General features: G+C 41.6%; 1 protein-coding gene across 3 annotated transcripts in view; it reads left to right on the top strand.

The window, feature by feature from the left end:
- tmem94 (transmembrane protein 94) overlaps positions 1-26,220 on the top strand; it is a 52,821-nt gene that overhangs the window by 8,081 nt on the left and 18,520 nt on the right. For 2 of the 3 annotated variants that reach the window (XM_069194473.1, XM_069194472.1), the window contains 12 exons: positions 4,838-4,957; positions 5,814-5,941; positions 7,832-7,968; positions 10,414-10,616; positions 12,416-12,567; positions 13,564-13,666; positions 14,567-14,653; positions 15,660-15,776; positions 17,226-17,282; positions 22,730-22,834; positions 24,210-24,383; positions 24,762-24,977. In XM_069194473.1, the coding sequence (XP_069050574.1) occupies positions 4,838-4,957; positions 5,814-5,941; positions 7,832-7,968; positions 10,414-10,616; positions 12,416-12,567; positions 13,564-13,666; positions 14,567-14,653; positions 15,660-15,776; positions 17,226-17,282; positions 22,730-22,834; positions 24,210-24,383; positions 24,762-24,977 (1,599 nt within the window). The remainder of the gene's footprint in view (positions 1-4,837; positions 4,958-5,813; positions 5,942-7,831; positions 7,969-10,413; positions 10,617-12,415; positions 12,568-13,563; positions 13,667-14,566; positions 14,654-15,659; positions 15,777-17,225; positions 17,283-22,729; positions 22,835-24,209; positions 24,384-24,761; positions 24,978-26,220) is intronic. The other variant, XM_069194474.1, reaches the window with a different exon arrangement.

Below are 26,220 nucleotides of genomic sequence, written 5' to 3'. Positions count from 1 at the left end.
TTATACTTGAATGTTCCCACTGTCTGTGACTCCACAAAGCATCTTGATCATTTATTCTGTGCTTTCATACAGTAGCTGTGTAAAAAGATGGTTTTGGTGCCAAAATATTGTAACATGTTTCCAGTTATGTCCCTGTTCTGCTTGCCAAACTAAACTGAAACTGAAGGTATTAAATGCCTTGAGCCTGTCTTCATAACTCATCCCGTGAAGTGAGTCTTGTTCCTCTTCTCTGCCCTTTCCCCAATACTTGTATGAATTCCAGATCCATGTGCCACTGGAAAATGAGAAGGACTTTATTCTTTTTTTCTGGCGTATGCAAAGTTTACATACATCGACACCATCAAAGGCCTGCTGTATTCCAGCAGGACATGAAAGGATAAAAACCTATCTAGGCAGCAGTCATTAGTAAATCTTTAGCAACCCTAACAAGTTGTTTCAGTGCTATGCAACCATCAGAACCCAGCCTTAAACGATCTTATAAATGAATGGCAATAGCTAGTTCTAGAACCTTTAGAACAAAAATGGTAAGTTATATACTGATTGATAATGAGTAAGTTAAAGTCTTCTTTTTAAACGAAAGAATAATAACTGTAGTTTTAAGGGCTGAAGGAACAATTCTCAGTGATTCATTCATTCAGTGATTCATTCAGTGAAGATGGAGAAGTTGCAACAGTTTTAACAAATAATTTCCATGGGAGCAATATTCAAGGAGTCTGCCATTGGTTTTAGTGATCACTACAGATATCTGGTAATATCTAACTATTGAATGAAATGGTGAGCTGCACTAAAATAAAATATATGTGTAATGGTTTGGAAGAGGCTTCGCAAAACACAGTCTGTTTTGTGAGGAGTTAAACTCAAGATTGATTTTATTGATCTGTTGACCTCTTAAGATGAAGTAGTTTAAGAGATTGTGAGCTGTGAAGGAAGCTTGATCCCAAAAAGTATTGTCCCAGTGACAGTCTGTTGCAATAGATTGTTTATGTTGCTTGAAGTCAATTAAATTAACTGATAGTTGTCGTCTAAGTTAATTATGTACAATTAAACGTTTGTCACCAAAACAAACACATAATGTACAGCATAATAGAATCCCAGCATTTGGCTGAGAGCCGCCGACAGGAGAATTTTAAAATGGATTAGCAAACGCAGTCAGACCTGATGTTGTGAAACATAATAACATACTGTATATAAGACTGAAAAGATATGTAGATAAAAAAGGGCCAGATGATCTGAAAAGCCCAGTTCAAGGACATGTAAGCCACCAACAGACAGACCACAGGTGTTATGGTCAATAATGTGTCCTTTGTCATCAGTGGGCATGTTTGCATTCTGAGTAAGGCCAAAATAATTCAGGTGCGTACAGAATTCTGATAAAGAACAGAGCTGAGCACCCACTTAAGTTCAAGTTTAAAAATCCTTGTAAAACCAAGTGCCATGAATGACAAAAGATCTGAAAATGTTGCCTTTGGTGACCTGTACAGAAGTACTCATTTATCTCAAGATAGAAATAAACTTTGGTGCTATGCACTCAGATGACTAAAGAAAAAAAATTCCTGAAAACAGCTGCCCCAAAATGGTTTGCACCAAGGTTTCATCACAGGCATAGTTTAAAGGGGGTTGTTACTGTGTCATTTTTTCCAGCTGGTGCTTGGTGTGACAGGTTTAATTGTGCAAAGTGAGGTTGGGATGGAGATGTCACTGCCTCCGGATGCCCCATGCCAGGAACCCCTCAGATGGCTCTGGGAGGAGTGTCCGTGATGGTGTTATGGTGCTAAACTGGTGATGTCGTTTCCTCTTTCAGTCTTCCTTAGATCCGTACTGCCCCTCTTGGGCTACAGAAGCCCCTCGCCAGGAAGGGCAAATGATAGAAATCAGCCAGCACACACGATTGTTCTGTGGCCCTGTGGTCTGAGAGCGAGTTTCTGTTGCCTTAAGCTGTATAAGCAAATCTAGAAGGAGGAGTATTTATCTCCATCATTCGAGTTCTCCGAAGGGACTGCAGGCCCTTTCGGAGCCAGTGGCTGTGTCTGTTTCATTACTGTTACTTCTTCCATTGGAAACGCTCAGTAATCACAGTAATTACAGGGAAGAGACTTTCCCCGGGAGTCGAAAGATTTTCTGTACAATCAGTTGTAAAATTTGTGTGGCTGCCAGCATGTGTGACTTGTCGAACGGTGCTGTGCCTGAAGGAGGTTAATTGCATTTCAGCTGGAGCCTAATTGAAGAGGGCAGTTCCAGTAATCGCCTCTGATTAGCCCACAACTGACCAGCTGCCTGGAAACAGATTTGCAGGGAAAGCTGCTGATTTCATTATCTGTGCTGTCAGTTGATCTCAAACTTGTCATTTTTCAAATACATTTCTGCTGGTTGATGTGTATCCTCGTGTAGCAGCGAGTTGCTGCTCAAAGTCAAGGGGCTTTGGTGGCCACACAGGAAGACCGCACACACAACTTGTATCCCACAAGGTACTGTATGTTTCAGGCTGACTGGGCGAAGCTGCTACAACAGAGTTCGTGGGTCTTTTGGAGATGGGGGGAAACAAAACAAAGAGGCTTCTCAAATGCAGTTTTTTCCACCATTGCTGATCAACTGGCTCTGCAGGGACATGTATTCAACACCGGAACCAAACTTAACTTCCTTCCCCTGACACCCCACATGGTGAGGGAGGTCCATTGTGGTGGCTTCTAGTTGAAGATCTATAGTTAGGATTATAGTCTATACTATACTCTATAGTCTATTACCGTCACATCTGGCCTCACACCAAATTCAGGAATGACTTTGAAACATTTGCTGAGTGCAAGAACAATGATGTTTCAGGGGTATTTTTACTTCATTAAATGGGGAAATATTCTCAGTGATCACTGAATGCTGAAGTTTTCGTTGTTTTCTAAAGAACAAGTAGAAGAGCTTTAAAAAATTTAGATTTTTACTTTAAATGGTTGAAAAACATACCTGTATTTTTTTCGCTGAAATCTGTTCCTACATTAATTAATATTTATAAGTTAGCCATTTGATTTTCTGGCTTTACTTTGCAGGGGTCTCTTGACATACTGTACAGTATGAGGACAATGATTTTAGCAGAAGGAAAACAAACTGACTTGTTAAGTGCTGAGCTATGCTATATACATTAGTTAATTTTCTGTGCTTCTAAATCATAAAAGGCAAAAAGGGCTAAATTAAAGAACAGTGCTTATATTTGGTATGGGTAGCAGCAGGAATGAGGAATTTCTGGAGTAAAAAGAATTTGAAACAGCTTGTAAGAATAAGAACCGTTGTGTCAGTGCGATCTTTGCTGCAGCCTTTCCATTTACAGTTCCCAGCACTTCCAGTGCTCAGCTCAGGATAATTCTCTGGCATGTAGGAACATTCGGAGCTGGGAAAAGCGAGCTGTGAGACAGGGAACTGGCACAGTGCCTGCTATCATGAGGAATGCAGAAATAGATCTTGGTCTTTAAGTTGCAGCCGGACTCTGCGTTTTCTTATTTATGGCTAGATTTTAATTAAAAAAGGATCAGCTGTTAGCAGGGTTTTGAAGTGCTGTGAAATGCTTGCTCCATGCTGTACGCCCTGTCAATATAAATTGCATTCTGTGCTACGCCACTCAAGTGGCTCTTGTTAATAAAGTGGATTTTCCTCTAGCAGCTCTGTGAAGCTTCCAAGCTAAATAGTGAACCAGTGATTGGTCAGAGTTATTGTGTAGAGTAGTGGTCTATAGAAAAGTGATAGCCTAGCTATATTGATAGCAATCAAGTAGTGTCCTAAACCAGTTTTCGTAGTGTTGCTGCCAGAGATAATCTACAGTACAAACTGCGGCCAAGTGTAGACATAAACTTAGAAAGTTTGTGCAAACAATTAACGGGCGTTTCCGACAGATATATTTTTGAGAGAAACTTGTCAGAGCTATTTTTTCATCATCTGATTACTTTACAAAGGACAGAACAATGTTTTGCACAAGGATTCAAAAGAAATGAAATAGGGTTTTCGCAAGAGAGACTTTTGGCAGCTGCAGAAAATTCCAGGCAGGAACACTTTTACACAATAACAAATGAACAGTTTAAAGGGTCTGAGAAATGCAAAGAACATTTGGTGTGTCTTTAGTTTCCTTGGTTAACGTTTAGAAAATGATGATAAGCCCCACATAGGACATTCTTGACTGCAAGTTCAGAAGCACCTTGCACAAAAAACAGATGATGTTTATTAAAGGTTTGGGGAGGCTGACATTGCCAGACATTGTAATGATATTGTAATTGCCTTAACCTTTCAAGCTGTGTGATTCTGTAATCTCCATCCTACGGAAGTTTTTTTGTGATGCAGCAAGATAAAGACATTGGAGGTGACTTAGTGAATAGTGAAGTTTTTTCAAGGATTTCTGTTTTGAGTGAAACAATGGGGTAGAGGTGAGCATTGTCATTCCTCGCAGCTCTGGGTCTCTAGGTTCAAGTTTTGCGCTTCTTTCTGCGTTCTCCCAGTTTACGTGTGGGTTTCCTCCAGGTGCTGTGGTTTCCTCCTACCATCAAAACCCAAACTGGCAGGTTAATTGGCTTCTGGGAAAGTTGGCCCTGGTGTGAGTGTGTGCATTTGTGTCTGAGTGTACCTTGAGATGGACTGGCATCCTGCCCTGCATGTTTCCCTCCCTGTGCTTGTTGCTTGATAGGATAGGCTTCACCTTCCTCCACGACTCTGAATTGGATGAAATAGTTAGAAAACAGATGTAAAGTGCAAAGCAAAAATCCATCCAAAACTGGACAATACCTGTATGGGAACAATCCCTAATACAATCTTATTCCTGTAGTGGTTCATCGGAGCTCTGGAGCTGAGAGTGGGTTTTGTCTTCCAGGAGGAGGTGGCTGCCAAGCTTGGTCTGACCACAGCACAAGCACTGACCACCCTGAGGGACCAGCTGTCTGTGCTGCTGGAGCAGCACCAGAAGCACAGCCACAGGAAGAGCAGTTTTAGGGTATGGCCGCACTCGCAATATGCCTCACTTGCAAAACTCTGACAACAACCACACAAACACACCACAGAACTGCCTTGCACAATATAACATTCTCGCACAACAGTTTGACTCAAAACATGCTGACCCCCATAAAAAAACATATCTTAAGAATATAGAATGCAGATAGCACCCTCAAAATTAAACACAAAACCTATCCATTGTGCCACTGGGCTGCCCTATCTATTAAAATAACATTATACAGTATTTAATTAATAAATCATAAATAAGCAATTAATAAATCATAAATAATTAATAAAATCATTAGTAAAGCATAACTTAATCACCTGCCAGTTATTATCACTTGGCTCCTCACCAATATTTTAACCACTGGCACAGACACGGACTATACACCCCACACTAACCCCCCCATATACAGCACACACCCACATTTCCTTGTGCAAGGCCTTGTTGTTCGCTGCCCTCACAATGGTTTCGAAGACCTTAACTAAAGTGTGTTTGAGAGAAGCCAAAGGCCAACCTTGAATTTGTTTATTGAGGTTACCTACTGCAGAAATCACAAGTAGGGCAGGGTGTTCAGTTAAATGTAGGCAAAGAACACGAGAATGCTGGCACTGACACAGAGCAAAGACATCAGTGAAATCAGAAAATATGCAAAAGGAGGCCTGAGAGACGGAGGAAGAAATTCAGGTTTCAGAAATAAAAGTTAATTTATCTGTGGACTTTCTTTTTCACTTTATAGTCCTCAAGCCCCGCTCTGTGTATATTCCCCAACAGAAGTAATACTGTGAATTGAAAAACTCTATTTTTTGTATGACCTGCTGCTTGCCATGTGTGATTGTGTGTGTTTGTGTTGCAGGAACTGTGGGAGAAGAGCTTCCTTCACCATAACAACCGTTACTCCAGCTTCCATTGGCCAGGGGCCGCCCTCACACTGGTGGCGGTGATTGGGCTGCTGTGTTGCCATGGAAGCCAGCCGCAGGGCAGGTAAGGCACAGCGTGGAGCTGCAGACAGCAGTGTTTCTGAATTCTGCACCACTGTCAGGAAAAACAGAATAGTATCTAGATATAGGTCTCATTAATAAACATCTTCTGTAAGATAAGATAAGATCACTTTATTGGACATATACAATTTCTTGCATTAGGAATTCATCTTTTCGCGTACCCCAGCTTGCTCTTCATGAGACACACAGACAGGGAGAGAGCACAGGGTCAGCCATTGTTTAGCATCCCTGGAGCAGTTGGGGTTAAGGGCCTTGCTCTGGAACCCAACAGAGTAGGATTCCTCTGCCGGCAGCGGGATTTGAATGGGGAACCATCCAGCCACAGGCACAGACCCTTAACCCAAGAGCCACCACACTGCCCTAACGACCTTCTGTGTTAGGTTTGCTGAAATTGTTTGGCAAAGAAAGCATAGCAAAGGAAAAATGACTGTTCATGACACAAAATGAGAAAAGTGTACTTAGTTTGCCGACTTTATGATAATGGTGCCATGTTTTATATCTTTAAAAACTGTGAAGGAATTCTATTCTGGGGCAGTTAAAAAAAACACCTAGTGCTGTACAAAGGCTCACAAATAATAAAGAGCTGAAAAAAGCCTAGTAAATAGTGTTAGTGAAACTAAAAACAAATCTAAATTACAACTTTAAAATGTTATTGCAACTATGGGTCTTTAAGCTCGATGTGTGGAGCCTGGACTTCGGCAGAGTAAGAAGGCCTGAATCACCAAATCTCAGATTGCTATACGACACCCAAGCACTTAATCCTTGAGATAATCTGGAGCTAGACTATTGGGTATTTTATACATGGGCAGGAGAATCTTGGAGGTCCACACTATATTTCACAGGGTGCCAGTGCAATCATCAGTAGATGGGAGTTCTGTGCTGAAGAAGAGTAGTTAGGAGTAGATTTTGGACATGCTGAATGCTATTTAGTACCTCACAAAATACCCAAGTAAGTAAGATGCTACAGTAGTCTAATCTTGATGGATATGCTGTATGAGTACAGTATATGAGGCATGTATCGGTACTTCAGCACCAGAGCAAGGGTTTTAACCAAGCACTGTGAATGCAGATGGAAGATAAATTTGACATTACTAACGTGTTTCATATTATAAATTATTTGTTTGGTCAGTTGATCAAATTGGACTTTTCACCTGTTAGATGTCCAAAGGTTTTGACTAGAGTTGCCCCTTATTTATTTTTTCCCTTTGTTTCCTAACTTTAATTTACAGCATAATTATTTAGTAAACTAGTTAATTCAGTGGTACGTCACTATTTACAGAAGTAGAAAAAATGCCTTTTGTTAAACAGACATTTTGAATAAACAGTTTTGAGGTCACAGTCAAAAAACAGAAAAATGCATAGAAGTGTAGAACACATTAATCACAGAACAGATTCCTGTCAAGAGTTGTAGCAATGAACAACCTGTCCTGGAAGCACTGGATAAATGACATGTCTACCCTTGACATCAGTCTGGCACTGGGCATGCACTTGGAAGTACACAGGGACAGTTTAGAGATGCCAGTAAACCAAGCATGTCTTTGAATGGTGGTAGGAAACTGGAGTATCTGTCAAAAACTCATGTGAACTTGTGATAACTCTACGCAGAAGGACCTCAAGTCCAGAATTAAAATCAGGGCTCAAGAGTTGTGAAACAGCATTGCTAACTGCCTCACCACTTAGCCGCTCAAAATTTATAACCTTTGTATTAAGTTAAAATAGAACACAAAAGCCTGCTTACTTACAATTGCAGTAATAAGTCTTGCTCATTGCATTACAAACATTGATAGCAGGAAAGGCATTCATTGCAAAGGTTTTGAGTGCTTTTTACTGCAGATGCACATGATGTGTCTCAGTGGTTCTGCTGTCTGTCTAGCCAGGGGATTGAGCTGGTGAACGCCGGGGCGCTCTTCTTCCTCCTCCTCGTCAACCTCTTTCTCATCGGGCGACAGGATAGGCTGAAAAGGAGCGAGATGGTGAGGCGGCTACAGACCATCATCGATAGGCTAAGCGGTGAGCTGGCATAGCGAGGTCGGGGAACTGCAAATTGATGCATTATTTGTGCAATTCGTTTCTCTCAATGAAAATCAACAGAAAAGGAAGTAATGGGAGGCGTTTTCTGTTCATGGTAAGATATATACCTATATGTAAGGTGCTTTTGGATTACACCTACATCAAAAGCTTTATGCAAATAGGCATGAATTCAAATAACCCACTTCACAATTGTTGCCTTCAGAGGTTTAAAAAATCCTGACTAGTTGAGTCTGAGCTAAAGGACGATTATTGGTGTGATTGTGATGGTGAGCTCACCTTAGAGATAATGAAATGTTAAAGGTATTTGAACAGTGTTTGCAAATACATTTAAAGCCACGTCTGTATGCAGCTGTGACAATTTCTCATAATTAAAATGATAAAGCACTTACATTGCCTTGAAAAAGTATTCAGTCCCCATCCCTGTTTTCCACACTTACAGTATGAATCTCAGAGCCTGGATTTTTATTTTTCATGTATTACACATTCATATTTACCAACACCCACCCTCCTCCCCCTCAAAAAATGTACACCATAAATGAATTAAACATAAAAAACTGACATATCATCATTTAATAAGTCTTCATCCCCCTTGGTCAATACTTAGTTGAACCACCTCTGCCAGTTATTACAGCCAGGAGTCTTTGGTAAGATAATAGATAAGTCTCTTTGTACATTGAGATGGAGAATATTTGCTAATTTCTCCTTAGCAAAAAAAAAAGCTCCAGCTGGGTCAGGTTAGTTGGAGAGTGGCGATGGACAGCAAACTTTAGGTCTTGCCACAGAATTTTGATGAGATTAAAGTCGAGACTCTGTCTGAGCTCCTAAAGGACATTTCTTTTCTTCCTTTTAAGCCACTCCAGTATTGCTCTTGCAGTGTGCTTTGGATTGGATCATTGTGCTGTTGAAGGACAAACATCTTTGCCAGTTTGAGGTTTTTGGCAAGGAGTGACAGGTTTTTGTCCAGGATTTGTCTGTAATCTGCACCATTCATCTTCGCATCAATCCTGATGAAGCTTGCCAGTCCCTGCTGCTGAGCATCCCCATAACATGGTGCTACCACCATCATACTTCGTGGTGGGAGTAGTGTTACCTGGCTGCTGTGCAGTGTTTTAATTTGCTTAGCATTAACACCAAAAGTTTTCACTTCAGTCTCGTCAAACCGCATCACACCACAAGACTTTCTGTCTCATCTCTGCAGTATCTTCTGGATGGTGTGTTTCAAAGTCTTTGGGGGCAAGAACATGGGTTTTCTCAGCCAGGTCTTCTTCCTAGTAATCTTTCTAGAAAAGTCTTTTTTGTGGAGTTCCTTGGAGATTGTTGATCCATGTACATTATCTTTTGTAACTCATTCAATGTCACAGTTGGCCTCACAGGAGCTTCTCTGATAAGTGCCCTTCTTGCCCCGAGCTACATTTAAGGGGGTGGCCTGATATAGACAGTGTTTCTGTAGTTTCTTACTTCTTCCACTTCTGTACAACGGACTCAGTGCTTTGGCAATGGTCTTGGACCCTTTTCAAGATTTGTGCCTCTTTATAATCATAGCCTTGACTTATCTGGAATGCTCTTTCATCTTAATTTGGAGTCTTTTTTTAAATAAAATCTCTACCATGCGCTAGGACCTCACAGAGGGAAGGGTATTTATATTTACAAGATAACTGTCAATGGGTGATCCACTAATTTCTTACACAGTTGGAGTCAATCAACAAATTGTATGACTTTTGAGGCAATCTATTGCAAATTTGAGTTTGCGGTTACAAAGGGACTGCACAGTTTTTACATTTAATACATTACAGCTTTTCATTTTTAATAAACTTCAAAGGTTTTGGACCATTTATTTTGTTTTAACATGGTAGTCAATAATTCGTGGATCGGTGCCAAAAAATCCAACTTCATTCTCTTTCAAATTCAGGATCTGGATCAACAAAATGTGAAAAAAAGAGTTGGGGGCTGAATTCTTTTTCAAGGCACTGTAATTATAGAACCTTCTAATTTTTCTTAACTTTTCAATTTGATGTGCCTCTCTGTTCTGTGGCTTTTCAAGGACATATCCGGTTGTCCTTGAGTAAAAAAAATTCTCAAAAGACATAAATTGATTAAAGATGACGACAGCAAGCAATGTTATCTTTCAGTGCAAAAGGTTAGAATACTTCTGTTTTGTGTAACCATGATTTTTATATAGAAAACAGATCTTCTCATTCAAGGTTAATTACGAAGCCCTTAAAAATGGAGAGCACTTGAAAGCTGAAATGTTCAGGATGGTCTGAAATGAGAATTTCTCATAACACCAGCTTAAAGGAAAGCAAAATCCAAACCCATCAAGGGGGGTTATGGGAAGGACTAGAGGGAGGTTTCGAATATATGCCAATCTCTTATTTTCCCCTAGACTTCAGTACCGTGATTTGCGTTCATTTTTGATTTGTTCAGACATGCTCCGCAGTGGGGACTCGGTGAAGTGGGTCCCCTCACTGTACCCAGACCTGTACACACCTTCCTCTCCCTCCTGGTCTCTACATTGGGCGTACCGGGATGGGCAGCTGGTGAATACTCCCATCAGTGTGCTGGTGGAGGGAGACGTGATCGCCCTCCGACCTGGCCAGGAGTCCTTCGCCTCACTGCGAGGTATCAAGGTATGTCCTTTCTCTCTGCAGCAGCCGTTACATTTGCAGTCTCCGGTTCTATATTCCGCCCGTCTTGGTTTCACGGCGGTGGCGGTCGGGCCAGAAAGAGACACTCCTCCATGCCTTTCTCCAGCGCCAAGTTGTAAGCACCTGAGCGATTGTCAAGGAGACTTGGCACCGTTCAGAGGAGTGGGGCACCCCGTGCTGATATCACTGCGAGCTTGCAGTAATTACCATTTGCTGGGAGGCTGGGCTCCCTGGATGACAGTGCCTTCCCTACCATGGCAGCTGCATCACCACCACCTGCATGTGTTTCCTCTGTGTGAAATAGGGTTCATTAAAGAGAAGTATTTAATGAAGATACACTTAAAGACAAGGTAGAGGAGAGAGCAACACCTGGAGGAAGGAAAGAGGAGAACTCTACTGTGCCCGTTACCCATGGACAGTTTCACTCTGGCTGAGGTGTGGCTGGAGTGTGTCTCCACTGGGGCTCACACTGTATCATTCCTCCACCAGCCCAATCAACTTTTCCATTCTGCCGCTGGAATAACTGTTTGAGCCAGAAGAAGAATCCATCTTTAAAACTGTAGCATAATTTGGTTAATTTATCAGGAACATTTATAAATATAAGTTGTGTAAATAAAAAATAGGACCATTGTAGGAGTATATTTTTTTCCTCCTGAGTATTTGGGTATCAGGACATATGACAATGGAATGAGTATAATTCTATGAGCATTCTCACCAGCACATATTCTGTTCCTTATTCTCCTGCACTTTGCATCCCTGCTACTTTTGTCTTTCTCCCTCACACTAGAATTTAACCTCTGCTTATCATGCTATATTAACATTTCTGTTTTTAAGTGTACAGTAGCAAAACTACACTGTTCATGTTTAAGCATCCTTCTGATCATTATAGTGCTTTAATGGATTACCTGTTTAGTAAATAATTGTTAATAATTTCCAATAACTTCTCGCTGCACAGTAACTTGAATTCAAAGACTTCCAGTATACGAAGAAGAATACAGGTAGACTGTTGACTCATTTCTTTAAGTACTGAGACACACTTAGATCAGCCAACTAAGCTGCTACTGGAAACATGGAGTGTAGAGAGGCCTGAGGGTAACATTGATCTGTAGCTGAAAGGATCTGTACCTCCCTATTGCTTCTCTGAGGAGCCTCTGTTGATTAAAGGCCAAGGCTTTGTTGAATATAAAGAAACTACTTCTGTTTCTACCAGAAAGATAAAAGCTTTGATTCCATAAAGGCAAAATGTGGCTTTTCATGGTTTTCATATGCAAAGAGGTTTTTTTCCCTTCCTTTGATGCTGCAGGAGAACGAGGTATTTGGAACAAGTAATTACTCATGACGTATGATTATTTGATACCGTACTTCAATTACTTCAATGATGATACTGTAATATTGCTCCAACCAAAACATGTTTTTCTGGTTTGTTCATTCCTACCTTGCAAAGTTAAAATGAATACATTAGCTAGATGAATAATGTCAGTCTATGTAGTTTGATTTTGAAACACTGCGGAGGAAATTGGCTTGCTGCAATTTATCAACTTGATCCATTTCAGCTGTCACAAGCTGCAGGAGATTCTAAAACAGCGAAGAAACTTGTGGCAAACTTGTAAACTTGTGCTGTGATGTTCATAGGTAAAACAGATGACTGTCAAATGGTGGTAAAACATGGTAAAGCAGGGATAGGCAAAGCATGAAGCAGCCATGGCAAACAAAGACAGTGTGTTGTATATGGTAACACCTTTGGGTAGCCCTCACTCACTGCGCCCTGTGTCTGTTCTCAGGATGACGAGCACATTGTCCTGGAGCCGGGGGACCTGTTTCCCCCCTTCTCCCCTCCCCCGTCTCCCCGGGGCAACGAGAAGAAGGGTCCCCAGAGCCCCCAGCAGTTCCGCCTCTTCAGGGTGGTCCGTACCCCGGTCCTTGACAGCGTCAGGTGGGCATCCACAACCTCATGTGTATGACAGAGAAAACAATGCTCAGAACAAGCAGTCTTTTCCTTTCCAGGTCTCAGCTTACACCAGAACAGCAGCTCTGTGTTATCTGCACTGCAGCACTATGCGGTTCCATTTCATCATATTCAGCAGTACTTTTGAAAATTCCTCAGAAATGAAGTGAAAGTCCAACCTTGTCATCATAACTCACATCCCCACACGGTTGTAAAAGCTGTAGCTGAGCAACTGTTCAGGATCCCACACGCAGCCTTGGCAACTCAACAAAAAAAAAAACACTTGACTCTCTACAGCAGCGCCACAATGATCAGCAACATAAAGAAATCGAATATTTCCAATATTTTTTCATCCATCCATCCAGCATTTTTAACTGCTTCATCCAGTTGAAGGAGGCGGATGAGCTAGTGCCTGTCCCAGCAAGCAATGGGTGCAATTCAGGATACAATCTGGACCATTGTAGGGCAGGCAGACATGAAAACAGACATGCACACACTCACACCATGGCCAATCTTCCCATACTCCAATTAACCTACCAGTATGTCTTTGGACTGTGGGAGGAAATCGGGGCACCTGGAGGAAGCCTACATGGGGAGGACATATTAACTCCATGCTGATAGAACCTCAGATCTGGAATTGAGCCCAGGGCTCCAGATATGAAGAGCAGCAATGCAAACCTCTGTGCTGTCATGCCACCTTAATATGATTTTTCACATTAAGTAATTTCTCATTCACACAATTTGGAAAATATTTCTTAACATTGTTAAAAAAGTCCCAATGTTTTTGAAGTTTTATTTAGATTAGCTTGAATTTAAACATCCCTGCCTTAAATTGAAATCCAGAGAGGAGGCAAAACTTTGTGCAGCCCTGTGGTGTAAAGGGAGGGGCGCTGTAAGATTCAGGTGTAATGGAGGATCTGGGGAGATTCCACAGTGTTGTTGTGTTTTGCATGCTGAGCGGTTCCTGTTTGCCTCCTGTTGCAGAAACAGCCTGGACCTGGCGCTGAGCCGCCCCGTGACTGCTCTTGACAACGAGAGGTACACTGTGCAGACAATCATGGCCAAATTTGCCTGCCCCGCCATGCTGGTAGGAAGCCTTATTTTGCACTCTGTTTCCGCTCGTCATTCAATCCCATACAACCCTGTCTTAAAAGACTTCATTGGCTTCAACTACATGGTTAGGTAGCTTTGATTTAAGCTTCAACTCTACAAGTAAAAGCTTGTCTCCTGTTCTTGGTTTAAGCTTAAACTAGCAATATGTGGAACTTAAAGCTCATAGTGAAGTGAGATTTAAGTCTTTTTATTAAGCTTCTGAAGACTGAAGAGACCTAGAAAAGGTGCTGAGCTGAGCTGGGGCACTTTATGACTTGAGTATCTCTGCTTAAGTAAAAAGTTGAGCTGCTTCCTGCATGTATATATCTCCTGTGTTCCACACCTTTACATTTTCTGTGAGATGAAGAGCTCTGGCATTTACTGTAAAGAAGAATGAACACCTTTTGAAGAGATGTGGGTGGCTGACAAACAAATCCTACTTCTTTTTGATGAGTTGTTTTTGTATGAACTCATCAGGCTGTAAGATTTAACAAATTAAAGCTTTTATTCTTACCATTCTCTTGCCTTTAAATGAAGACAAATGGGTATCCTTTATAATCCTAGCAATTAATTGGCATTTGGTGATCAGCTGACGTAGAGCTGTGTCTATAGATGTTGGTGAGTCTAATGGTTGTATTTTAGACTCATACAGTGAGACTATATATAACTGTTTCTTTATGAAGCTGCTAGCTGTGTCATCATAAAACAGCTTAGAAATCTTGAAAGTTTCAATTTTGCAATGAGTAGAAGTTTACACTTTGCAGGCAGGTATGATTTGCTTGAATCCTGACCTCTATGTCACTAGATTTTCTGTTGTTTAGTATTGATTGTCTCTGCCAGTGCAGGACTAAGTCTGTCTATCATTGTGGCTCAGTGATTTTCCCTTTATTCTCAGGTGGCTTTCTTGATTACCAACACAGTGCGGTACTTTGTTGATGCCCCTGGGCTCACACCTGGCCGCTTCAACTTCTTCCAGCTCCAGGTACCCGATTCAGACATGTCTGGATCTCCTCATCCAGTCAGATTTTATCTCAAGATGCTGCACATTATTGCATACATTAAAAACAAAATAAGTAAAAATAAATAGCTATGGTTATGCATTATAGTCTTTAAAAGATTTAGATTTTTTTACAGACTAAGTTTCTTATCCAAACAGGCAAAGTACTATACAGTCTAGGTGTATAGAAGCTAGGTGAACCATAGACATCTAGACATCTGCCTGACCTGTCTAGAAACTTTTTGACAAGGACATTTGTTGTCGATAATCTTGAATTAAGTGACAGCCTCAGGTTTTTAATTTTAGCTCCTTGTTTCAGCTGTTGAAGTAAAAAAATAAATCTGCTGTACATTGTTTGCATACTGAACATTTTAAGTCACTCTTGAAGCTGGGTTGCATTTATTCTTGGGGGTGTTCGATCTCAAGGTTGATGTCACCCTGGTGGAGAGATGCCAGGATCCTATCAGGGATTCAAAAGTACTAGATACTGAAGTTTAAAAATGTCACATGAGTGTAGGAACGCTGATTATTTATATATATATAACTGAGTCCATTATTTAACCAGAAACGTCATTTTGGATGGGAAGAATAGTGATACAGCGGTCAACATCACTGCCGCTCAGCGCAGGGGCTGAGCAGGTGTACCCTGCCTTGTGCCCGTTGCTTGCTGGGATAGGTTCTGGTTCCCCCACTACCCAGAATTAGAAGAAGCGGTGAGAAAATGCATGAATGGATCAGCTGACAACAAATTCTTATTTGTGATGCCTATACGGAGAGTGAAGCTCAAGGGTACAGCAACATGATCTCACGCTGGAATTGAACCCATGACTTTCAGGTTCAGAGGCCATAAGAAACATGTCTGTATGTTACTTCAGCCATTATTACAGTGATGTGCAAATGCTTCACCGTATATATAATTGCATTAGTGGGTGTGTGTGTAGCAATATTGAGCTGGCTGTTCCCTGAATCTTTCCCGCTTGTCCTATTCTAGGTGATGGGAGTATTGCCCATCCTCCCCTTGCTCTTCCCTGTGATGTGGGTCCTGGTCAATGCCTACGGTGAGGCCCGTGTCCTGGCCGAGTCCAACAAGACCTCTCCCACTGGCCTGGTGAGCTGCCTGTCCCTTCAGTCTCAACCCCATGCTCTCCAAACAGTGGTAGGGCTGGGGCCTGTATTTATAAATACAGAAGAATATAAAATCTCAGTAAGACAAATTTGCTACCGAAATGCATCATAGTGTAAAGAACTTAAGTTTTCAGCTTAACTATACTAGTTGGAAAGTGGATTGGAAGTTTGATGTGTTATATTTCTCTTTAACACTCAGTAAGGTGGAGTTTTAATGAGCCAGTTTCAGAAAGGTTCTTTGCTGAAATTGGTGAACAATCTAAATTCTCCAGGATTCAGATTACTCAATGCTGGATTGCTTGTGTTCGCTAGGAGGGTGTGTTAACATGGCCTTCGGTGCTGCTTGAGAGGAACAGTCATCAAAAATAGGCTTGATCTATTACCACAGTGACCCTCAGAGGTCAGATACCTTCCACGGGTACCTTTATGTCTCATGTCCTTTTGCAATATTTGTTTTTAGTGGCGGTACTTATGTTTATAAGATAGAACTTATCAAATTTAGTTATCAAATAGGCCCTCTACTCACAATGGGAGAAAGAGGAAGCTTGCACTTAGGCTCTTCCGACCTGCCCACCCATCGCACTGTTCATGTTTTCCCATGTTACAAGTTCAAAGGTCCTGAGCAGTGCTGATTGGAATCCTAGTCACATGACCCAGTCCTGAACTTTGGTCCCTGGATCCTAGAGAAAACATCTTTACTGGCTGATTCTCTAGGGCTGTGCTTTAGTGGTGGTTAGGATTGACTGGGTGGATGGGACATTTATCTAAATGTACAGGTGTGGCAGTGTCTTGAGACAGCAAATCTCAGATGGGACATGGGAAATAAATGTGCATGTTGGAACTGACATTCCTGACTTTATAGGTGCAATTTTCCCTAAGGCAACCTTTGGCCTTTTATGAGCCTCATTCCTGAATTCCACAGATCAATGATACTGAGGAATGGAGTTCCCAAGTCAGTAAATAGTACTGACTACTACTGAATACTCCTTTGAGTCAGGAACTATTTTTTTTTTAAAAGACCCAGAAAAATGTGTTGGGCTTTTAAAAATAACAGGAAATTAGTGTCTTTGTTTCTTCTTTCTTTGAAAAAAAAAGACATCAAAAGGATCTACTTAACCTTTTTATTTCAGTTTAACACTACATTTGTTATAGTCTCTAAAGTGTTTAAACTCTATTGATTGTGGCTCAGGTGTGGGTCTCTTCAGTAAAGTACAATGACATAAGCATTGGGTTTTCAAACTAAGTATGGGAGCGCAAAACCAGAGAAACCGCTGGATAATGATCCAGATAAAGGGATTGTGTGTGTGTTTTGTGGCAGTGCTGGGAGCAGCATGGCTGGGACACTGCCTGCTTGCTGGCAGGGCTGGTGTCCAGAGAGAGCCCAGAGGAGCACACTGCCCGTGTTGTTAACCGGCTTCTTCTCTCGCTCTAGCTGGCTAAGTTCTCAGAGGACACTCTAAGCAGCTACACGGAGGTGGTGTCTTCACAGGTATATGCCCTGAATAACCCCACCCCCAACCCAACCCAGCCCCTCACCTCCTCACCCTCTCCCCTGCCTTTTGTTCATCCCTCCTTCCTTGCCTGCAGCTCTTCCACTCTTCTGCCCCAAGGGTCTCAGCTGCGCTGTGTGATCTTGTGCTGCATAGCCTGGTTAGGTTTTCCTTTCTACCTGACTTCTCTTGTCTTTTGCTGGGATTGCTGCCTGTGTCTGCCTCCATTTTCTCTCATGCCTTCAAAGCCCATGTGTACAGTATATGTTTCTTCTGTGCTCACAACAGAAATGCTGTTTTTACTCTTTTATTAATGTACCATTACAAGTCCCCTTGAACTTCAGATGTGCCTATGTATTTTCCACCTAAATTATTTGAGCTATTTGTTTTTTCCACTCAAATGAAATGACACCAGCTGATTTAAGTGTCTTGAGTGCTACTCCAGGTGATTTAAGAGTCTTGAGATTCTATGGCATGATTCTGTGTTCTTTACAAGCTGTTCAGTGACAAAGGTTCAAGTCAGAGAGCTGCCTATTTTTCTGCCTGCCTGTACCCCAACAAGTTGAGCACTTGTCTGCATATGCAGCCTACCTGTTGTTCCTTTTCTGCTTACATGCGCAACTTTGACTAGAATATGCTCTGCTTACACCAGTCTGACAGTTTTCATTGCAAACTATATTCATGTGTCAGCAGATCATATATTTAATCTACATTTTCAGTGGGTCTTTAGTTCCTACATACTCATTTCTTTGCTTGCCTTTCATAGTGAACATTTGTTCTGCTGCATAATTCGTGACTGATCTAATACACTGGGTTTTCTACATATTATTTTGTTGTGTTCAGTGTATTATTCTTTTTACTTGACGATCTTCTGTAAGACAGAGGAATGGAATTCATTATTTATGAAGTATTCATCTTGACCCACTCCTAATTAGTTTTCTGTCCACGCTGGAGATTGTGTCAGGCCTTCTCAGTCTAGCCTCTTCAAGTTTCTAGTATTGGATTAATTTGTAACTTCTCCACTTGGTCTACCATGCACTGAACTACCGGTGCCTAGTTGGAGCCACACGTCACCCAGGTGCGTGTTGCCTTTCTATGGATACCCTCCTATATATAAAGTGATTTGGCATTCTTTTGGATGCTGTACAAATGCAAGGAATTGCTATTTTTTTTTGCTATACATATTTGCTTGATACGTTGTGTTAGGAAATATCAAGATCTTGTATGTCCAAAACTACGTTCAACTTCCTTTAAAGTTCCCAGTGGAAAGCCTTCCCTTTCCCTTTGACAAATAATAAGTCTAAATCAATTTGTATCAGAACAAAAGTTCAATTTCTACCCTCCCGTGCCCATCATTTTCTAGACTGCTACTTTTACTCAAGCTCCCTCAGATCTGCCTCCCCTAGGCTTGTCCTTCACACCTGCATGGCTTTGCACAGCATGATGTTATCATGATGGGTGATGGAACTGCACAACTGCTTTATTTCATATACAGAGCAAGGCAACATAGGCCCTTCAGAGGGGTCCCTCTCTCTTGTTGATACAGCTTGCAGTTTTTTTTTCTTTTGGCTTCTTAGCACCCAGAGCTGAATACCTTGAGCTGTTTGTTTTATAACTGAATACACCATTGAGGTAAAACAGGCTGCTTTTGACATCTGAATGAAATTAAGAAACAATTACAACTAAAATGATGAGATGATTAGAATTTCAACTGTAAAGGCATGTAACTATATGGATATAAGCTTGGTGATTAAGTTTAATAAATTTTCACATAATTATGAAGATCTGTTCTTAAGATGAATATTATCACTTATGTCCCAGATGGACTCTTTCTGTGTAGTCTTAGGTTGCTGATGCTGTCCGTAGTTCAGGCTGATAAGCAGCTTGTATAGGAAGAAGAGGCATTACAATTTTAATGTGATACTGGGTCTACCATGTGTGTTCACCCTGTCTTTGCACTCCCTTCAGAGTTGTTGCTTTGCTGGTTCAAGCCTGGCTCATGTCCTGACGGTGACCAGGATTATCCAGAAAGCGGCTTGCAATTATCAGACTAGTGTAGCTGTTACTACTCAGCCAGGGAGCTCTTGGTTGTCAGAGAAATCGTGAGTCCTGTGACTTGTTGCAGCAGATTGCCTGCAAGCAGCCAGCTCTGACTGCAATGAGAGACTCACCGCTCCTCCAGACAGTGCTGTCTCTTCTGTAAGACAATGTCAAAAGGGCTCTGACAGGTGAGCGTGTCTGCAGATACTCTTTGTCCAGGCATTGCTGCTTTAAAGGCCCTCAACAGATTGGATGGGCACAGAATATAAACATAAACTATTCCATGACCTGCAGAGCACTCTAGTCATGATTAATTTCTCAATGTAAATCCTGTAGTGCTTAGTCCTGCCATTATTTTAGTTAATATTGTTGGAAATGACTGAAAAATGAAAGCGCTATCATAAGGACCATAGCACAGGTATAGTATGTATTTCTCACCAAATGGCTTTTCATTTTCCACCTGTTTATTGTTATTTATATATGGATTTGTTAAAATCTGTGGTCTCTTTATTTATTAATCATTTTATCTGTTTACCTGGGCTGAAACTGAAATCTCACCCACAAGAATCAGTGATTAATGAAACACTTCAGGAAAAACAAGAGTGTTAAAATTGAAAGAACAGCAGATTAGTTTATTGTGACATGACAAGGAGAACAGTTGTTACAGCTTGATGAGACGTGATGTTAGGAAGTAAAGAACCATCTTCAGAACTAACTTGCAGACATACTGTATCAGAATGGACATTAAGGCTATAGACACACAAGGGAAATAAGCTAAATAGCCTGGTGTGAGTCGAAGCAGTTAAAGAAGACAGAAGTACTGACAGCTTGAGAGGGCATGAAGCAAAACACAGCCCTCCCCTTGAAGAGAAACCTGTTTAAATCCTAACAGGAAACAGGTTGGTCATACTTCTCTGCATTTTATTTCTTGCTTCTCATGTCCTCCAGTGTTTCTTGACTCTCATGTTGACTCTTGACTCTTTTCTTGACTCTTGGCTGCTCAATCTATATGTTCTCAATCTATAGTTCTCCAAGATGTAATATTTGAAGGCTGGGTTCCCTAAAGAGTGCTTTGTATCACCACATGGCTGCAGTTAAAGCCGTTTTTGTTTCTGAGAAACACTCAAGTCCAGTTTGTCTTCTCCTAAGATGTAAACTTCCATGCTGCCTACCAAGACCTTGTCTTTTGAGGCTGCTAAATTTCTGATGACACTGACAGCACCTTACTCTAGACCTTGATAATAAATAATAATTCTTATACTTCTAAAGTGTCTTTCTAGACACTCTATTCAAAGTGCTTTACAGGTAATGGGGACTCCTCTCCACCACTACCAATGTGCACCACCCATCTGGGTGATATGGCAGCAACCAGAGCGCACAGTACGCTCACCACACAGCTATCACAACTAGAGGGGAACAGCTGTGAGAGGAGAACAGAGTGAAGAAGCTGATTCATAGAACACCTCTTCCAGCAGCAACCTTAGCTTTCCCAGTAGGTCACCCATCCAGGTACTGACCAGGCTCACATCTCCTTAACTTCAGTGGTTTGCCAGTTGATGGAAGTGTGCCTGTAGCTGTTCTGCACAAAATGGACACTGTTGTCTGGACATTTAAAAATGGACTAATTTCTTCATTGAAAACCTTGAACAGAAAATGAAAAGTGGTGACCAGCTCAAAATCTCCTGATGTTGCATTGGATGTGGAAGCACGTCTTGAGCATCTTGAGAGATTCTTTGTTAATGGGAGAAAACACCTAGTGCTGCCTGATACTTAAATAACTGTAGCTACATTTTTCATATCTGATCATTTGTTGTGTTATCTGCTTTGTGCATGCTGGCTTTGAATAGGACAGCCAGGCTTTCCAGATCAGCTCAGCAATGGCGTTTTCTTGTCAGGGTGGGTGGCTAGGTGACTGGCTGGCTGCAGTTTTGTTTGTTTGCTTAGCCATTAGGAATTAGATTGCTACCTCAGAAAGGACTTGTCCTGTCTCGGCCAAGGTGTGCTCCTCTCCTTGTGTGGAAAATGATTACGGTTAGGTTTTGGCCTTGAACTCGTATAAGAAAAAGCAGCAAAATGTGTTAACCAACAACCTTTATGGCTAATGGTAAGTATTGGAACTGCATTGTCCATTTCTGAGCCCTGATATACTTCTTTCATGCAGATTGCAGGCAATTCCTATCACTATCAATTCCCACAAATGGGAAACTTTCGAGTCGGGGAGGGTTAATGGATGCTCTCATCTCTGAATGCAATTCCCAGTTATTTTTTATAATCCACAAAGTGCTCTTAAATCTGGACATGTTTGCATGCCTCCTGGTCCTGTACTGTATAGAGACAAATAGAAGATTACAGATAAAGGAAGGCCATTTGACCCCTCATGCCAATGAGATCTGTTCCGCATCTCGGTTTTGATCAGCTTATCAAGTAAATTTGTTCTTTTTAGTCAGGATTGGCTGCTCCCTCTTTTATAGTAGTGTGGCTTGTTTTCCAATTACTTAGTCTTAATTACTTAGTTTAAACATGCCCTGGACTGCTATATACAGTACAGTATATGTGTCATGTATATTGCTCATTTTTGGTTGTTAAGAACCGACAGTGACAGTGAAACAACACTGATGTCTGCTCTACAGAGACCTCTTGAAAGAACTCTCGCTGCATTGTTCATGTCTAACCGTCCCCTTTTCCTTTCCAGAAATGCCATTGTTACCATGTTCCTTTTTGAACCACGTTTGTCTCTCGTCCAGTTGAATGCATTTTCCCAGACCACACCAGATCAACGTCATTGCAGTAGACTTCAATTTGTTAGATTCCGCATTGTGGAAGAATCTAGTTTTTGCAGATATTCCTGGAGTATGAGAACCTGTCAGCAGGATGATACCATGCTTTATTTTTGATACTACAGAGATCAGTGATTCTGGAATCGTTGGTAGGTGCTGGGCGTGTACAGTAGGATCCACACTGATCCTATAGGAGATCGAAGCTACACAATTACTCTTAAGTAGACTTTATGTTCATGCGCTGATTGTGTACAGAGTTTGCTGAGTGGTCTCGACAGTTTGGAATGCTGAGTCCACTCCTAGCTTTGACTTAGGAGTTCAAAGGAAAAGACAGAAATTCAATTGGTCATGCAAACCTTTCAAACCCTTGTAAAAAAGAGAGCATCACATAGCTGCTTAACAGAAAAGCACGCTTTAGGCTTTACTTTTAGGCTTGTTCTTCCAGCGCACATGCTGCAGGACCTGCAGCAGATATTCATGCAGCACTGAGGCAAACATGTGGCTCTTGCTTTGTCAGTAAACTACTCAGAACCTATGGGTCTATATCGCTTAGGCTGAGAGACAGGCTGAAGTGCTGGCTCTTCGGCCCGATCAGAGCTGACAGTCTTGCGTTTCTGGTGGATTGACAGGAGGTGCTGCGATGCGTGTGGAGGCATTTCCTGAGCGTCCTCAGAGACCAGTCCCAGACACTGTGCTACACCTCCAGCCTGCTGCACACCCTGGGCTCTGTCACTGTGAGTATCCCAGAAGACATCAAGCGCACTCAAGCAGGGGTAATAATTGCACTTCTGCTATTCTGCTATTATGAAAAACACTTAGGTGATTATGTTGATACATTACTTATATCATCTACAAATAATGTGGATATTATATATAATGAGGAATGTGGGGTAGCAATTAAGACAAATAAAATGTTACAGTATGTAGTCAAAAATGTACATTTTATAACAGATGTTATGTTAAAATTGTATATAGTTTAGTCTCCACGTTATAGAAAAGCTGAAGCTGCTCTGGAATCAATCCAGAGAAGAGCATCAAGAGCTTTAGGGAATGCCCTACACTGACAGGCTGAAGGAACTGAACCTTTATTGTCTTGAAGGGAAAAGATTCAGGGGAGACCCGATTCAAGTATTCAAAATCCTCAAAGGCACTAACAGAGTCAACCCTAAGATTTCAGAAAGTACAGTGAAACATGAACTAAAGAACACAAATGGAAACTATGCAAAAATGTATTTGAAGCTGAGAACCGGAGGCACTGCTTTATCCAAGGGGCGTAGGAGTGTGAAACAAGCTGCTTGGCTTTGTTGTTGAAGATGATACCCTGGCTTCTTTCAAGAAATAGTTGCTGGGATCTTTGGATGAATTGGCTTCTAAATGCAAAGTAGGCTAGATTGGCTGAACATCTAATCACCTCTTTTCTGTAGCAGTTCTGTGTTTTTAGTTCTACAGCCTACAGTGTGTTTTTATTACAGCCAGGGTGTGCCATTCTCCAGCTAAGTATTCATCTGGCCTGTATTAACAAATGGATGTGAAACGTGAACGTGATACAGTGATGGTACAAAAAGTAAAAACAATTCAAAGAAGGAGGGAAAGAATGATATGACGGAATAGACTGTGAAATGAATGGATTAGCACAGACAGGAACATGCGGTGTCATACTAACATGAGTGAAAATATACTGGAACCAGAACAGATCGTGCCTGGACCAAGGAGATGTTTGGATCATTAACACATACAAAATGATATAGGAACAGCTACTGTTAACTGGTAAGATGCTGTATAATCCTTAAATTTGCAGGAGCTGGAGGACATAGCTGTAGTTGGACATTTGTAGAGGAATCTTGGGAAGGATTTTTTCTAGCAGTGCAAGGTTGAAGATGAAGGGAGAGCATGTTTGACTACTATAATGCTGTTATTTGTGATACTTTCTAATGAACTGAGCATGTTCTCTGTTCACTGGATTTTAGTAGACATCTTCAGGATTAAAAATAAAAGAAGGACCAAGAATCCTGGGACCAATTGTTTATTGTTAACCCAGGAAGGAAAGTGGGCCCAGAGGGTCTTCTCTAATTCGTAACCTTTCAGATGTTCTTGTGTGGCTGTGTGCAGGTGTTGTGCTGTGTGGACAAACAGGGAATCCTGTCCTGGCCCAACCCCAGCCCCGAGACAGTGCTGTTCTTCAGCGGGAGGGTGGAGCCGCCCCATGACAGCCAGGAAGACCTGAAAGATGACCTCTCAGTGGGCTCCTTGTGCCGAATGGAGGGAGAGGAGGAGCGAGATGAGGTGGGCACAGTGTGGACAGAGCACAATGGAAGCCATGTAGTGTTTGGCAGATCACCATTGTAGTCATGCAGTAAAAAAAACAAAGTAAAATGAAGAAAGAGGACATCAATGATTCCTTTACTTTTAGATATCGTTGTACATACAATAAAAATAATGTTAGGATGGATATATACACACAGCACTGTATCTGAGTCAAGGTGGCCCCTTTTGAGATCTTTTAGTGGAATTGAATTTTAGCAGAAAGACACATAGCAGAGACATTAGATAAGATACTCATTAGCAAAGGTTCTCCTTGTGTGTAGGGAGCTGGGATTTACTTGCACCTGGGTGAATCAACTCTGGACAGAGGGGTTAACCTGACTTTGGCTGTACTCCTAGGCCCAGGAAGCAGATGCCTTGCTGTGTCAGCCTGCCCTGGATTGTCTTCACATTGCCAACGAACAGGATCTCAGTGAGACCTCCCACGACACTGCCCGCTCCTCGGACCCCCTGCGACACAAACGGCCCCCTGATAGCCGCCGAACCAAACACCCCTCGGGTTCCAACGTCAGCTTCAGCCGGGACACCGAGGGGGGTGATGAGGAGCCCATACAGGTACCATTGCCACCCTGCTCTCACAAGACAACAAAACCAGGGGCCAGATCTGGCACCAGGTCACATTATAATAATAATAATTATAATAATTGCTTACACTTATATAGCGCTTTTCTGGACATTCCACTCAAAGTGCTTTACAGGTAATGGGGACTCCCCTCCACCACCACCAATGTGCATCATCCACTGGATGAACGGTTAACAGTTTTGCTAAGATTGTTTCCTTACAAACCTTGTCAATGGTGTTGTGACTAGATTTGCATTATCAATAGTGACACCTGATCATACCTGAAATTTTAATACCTATGGGGTTTCACTCACTAAGTTACATATGAATAAGCACATCCTTTCTTCATTGATTTTACCTTGGATATGGGTGTTGCCTAAAATGTACTATCCATCCATTTTTGGAAATCCTCTCTTTCCTGGTAAATGCTTGGGGCAGGACAGCATCCTGCTAGTCCTTCTCAGGACACACACACTGAAGCACCCCAGCAAAATCCATGCAGGAGAGCATGGATAAGACCACACGGGAGGTGCCCCGGGACAGAGATGAACCCAGCACCCACATTCTCTGAGGCAGCAGTGCTAGCTTCCATGGTACTGAGCCACCCCTGCAAGATACCCTGATACTCACCCAAAGTGCATTGACTGGACTTTGTAGCCCAGAAACAGAAAGTTGCATCAATTATCATTAACATCTCAACTTGTTTTAATTGTTCTTAAAACACTGATTTGGTAAATATGGTAATTTTGGCTTGCTGGGCCTTTTGAAGCTGTTGGGAAATCTCTGGTACTTTTCATGATAAGCATTGTTTTAGTAATGCATAACTTTCATGGCACAAAAGCTTTGCTATTTAAATAATACACGTTCTATATAATAATTAACTGCTGGCAGTTCACTGTATGGAATCAGTTTTCTGTAGAACTTTTAGAAGGAGCTGATTATGCATGTGATAAAGGTTATAAAATACAAAAAGTATTCTGACAGAAAGGAAATATTACCATGAAATTAGGGCTGTGCTAAGAGCAAGGTGAAGACCTATTAAAGTCACATTAATTTCCAGAATTCCAGAAGCATCATTCTTTTGAATGTGAAACATAAAACTGCACTGTGTCTCGTGCTTATGTAATTCTGGGTTCGCATTCATCTGAAGATAATTTTAGAAGCAGTTGTGTGAAGACTTAGTTTCCTAAATTATGCTTGGCATGAGGAAGATTTACTAACGAGGTATTATAAATC

The sequence above is a fragment of the Lepisosteus oculatus genome, chromosome 9 (assembly GCF_040954835.1).
Source record: "Lepisosteus oculatus isolate fLepOcu1 chromosome 9, fLepOcu1.hap2, whole genome shotgun sequence".
NCBI lineage: Eukaryota > Metazoa > Chordata > Actinopteri > Semionotiformes > Lepisosteidae > Lepisosteus > Lepisosteus oculatus.
Note: the sequence above shows the minus strand (reverse complement) of the source record. Positions and strands in the feature narration are given on the sequence as shown.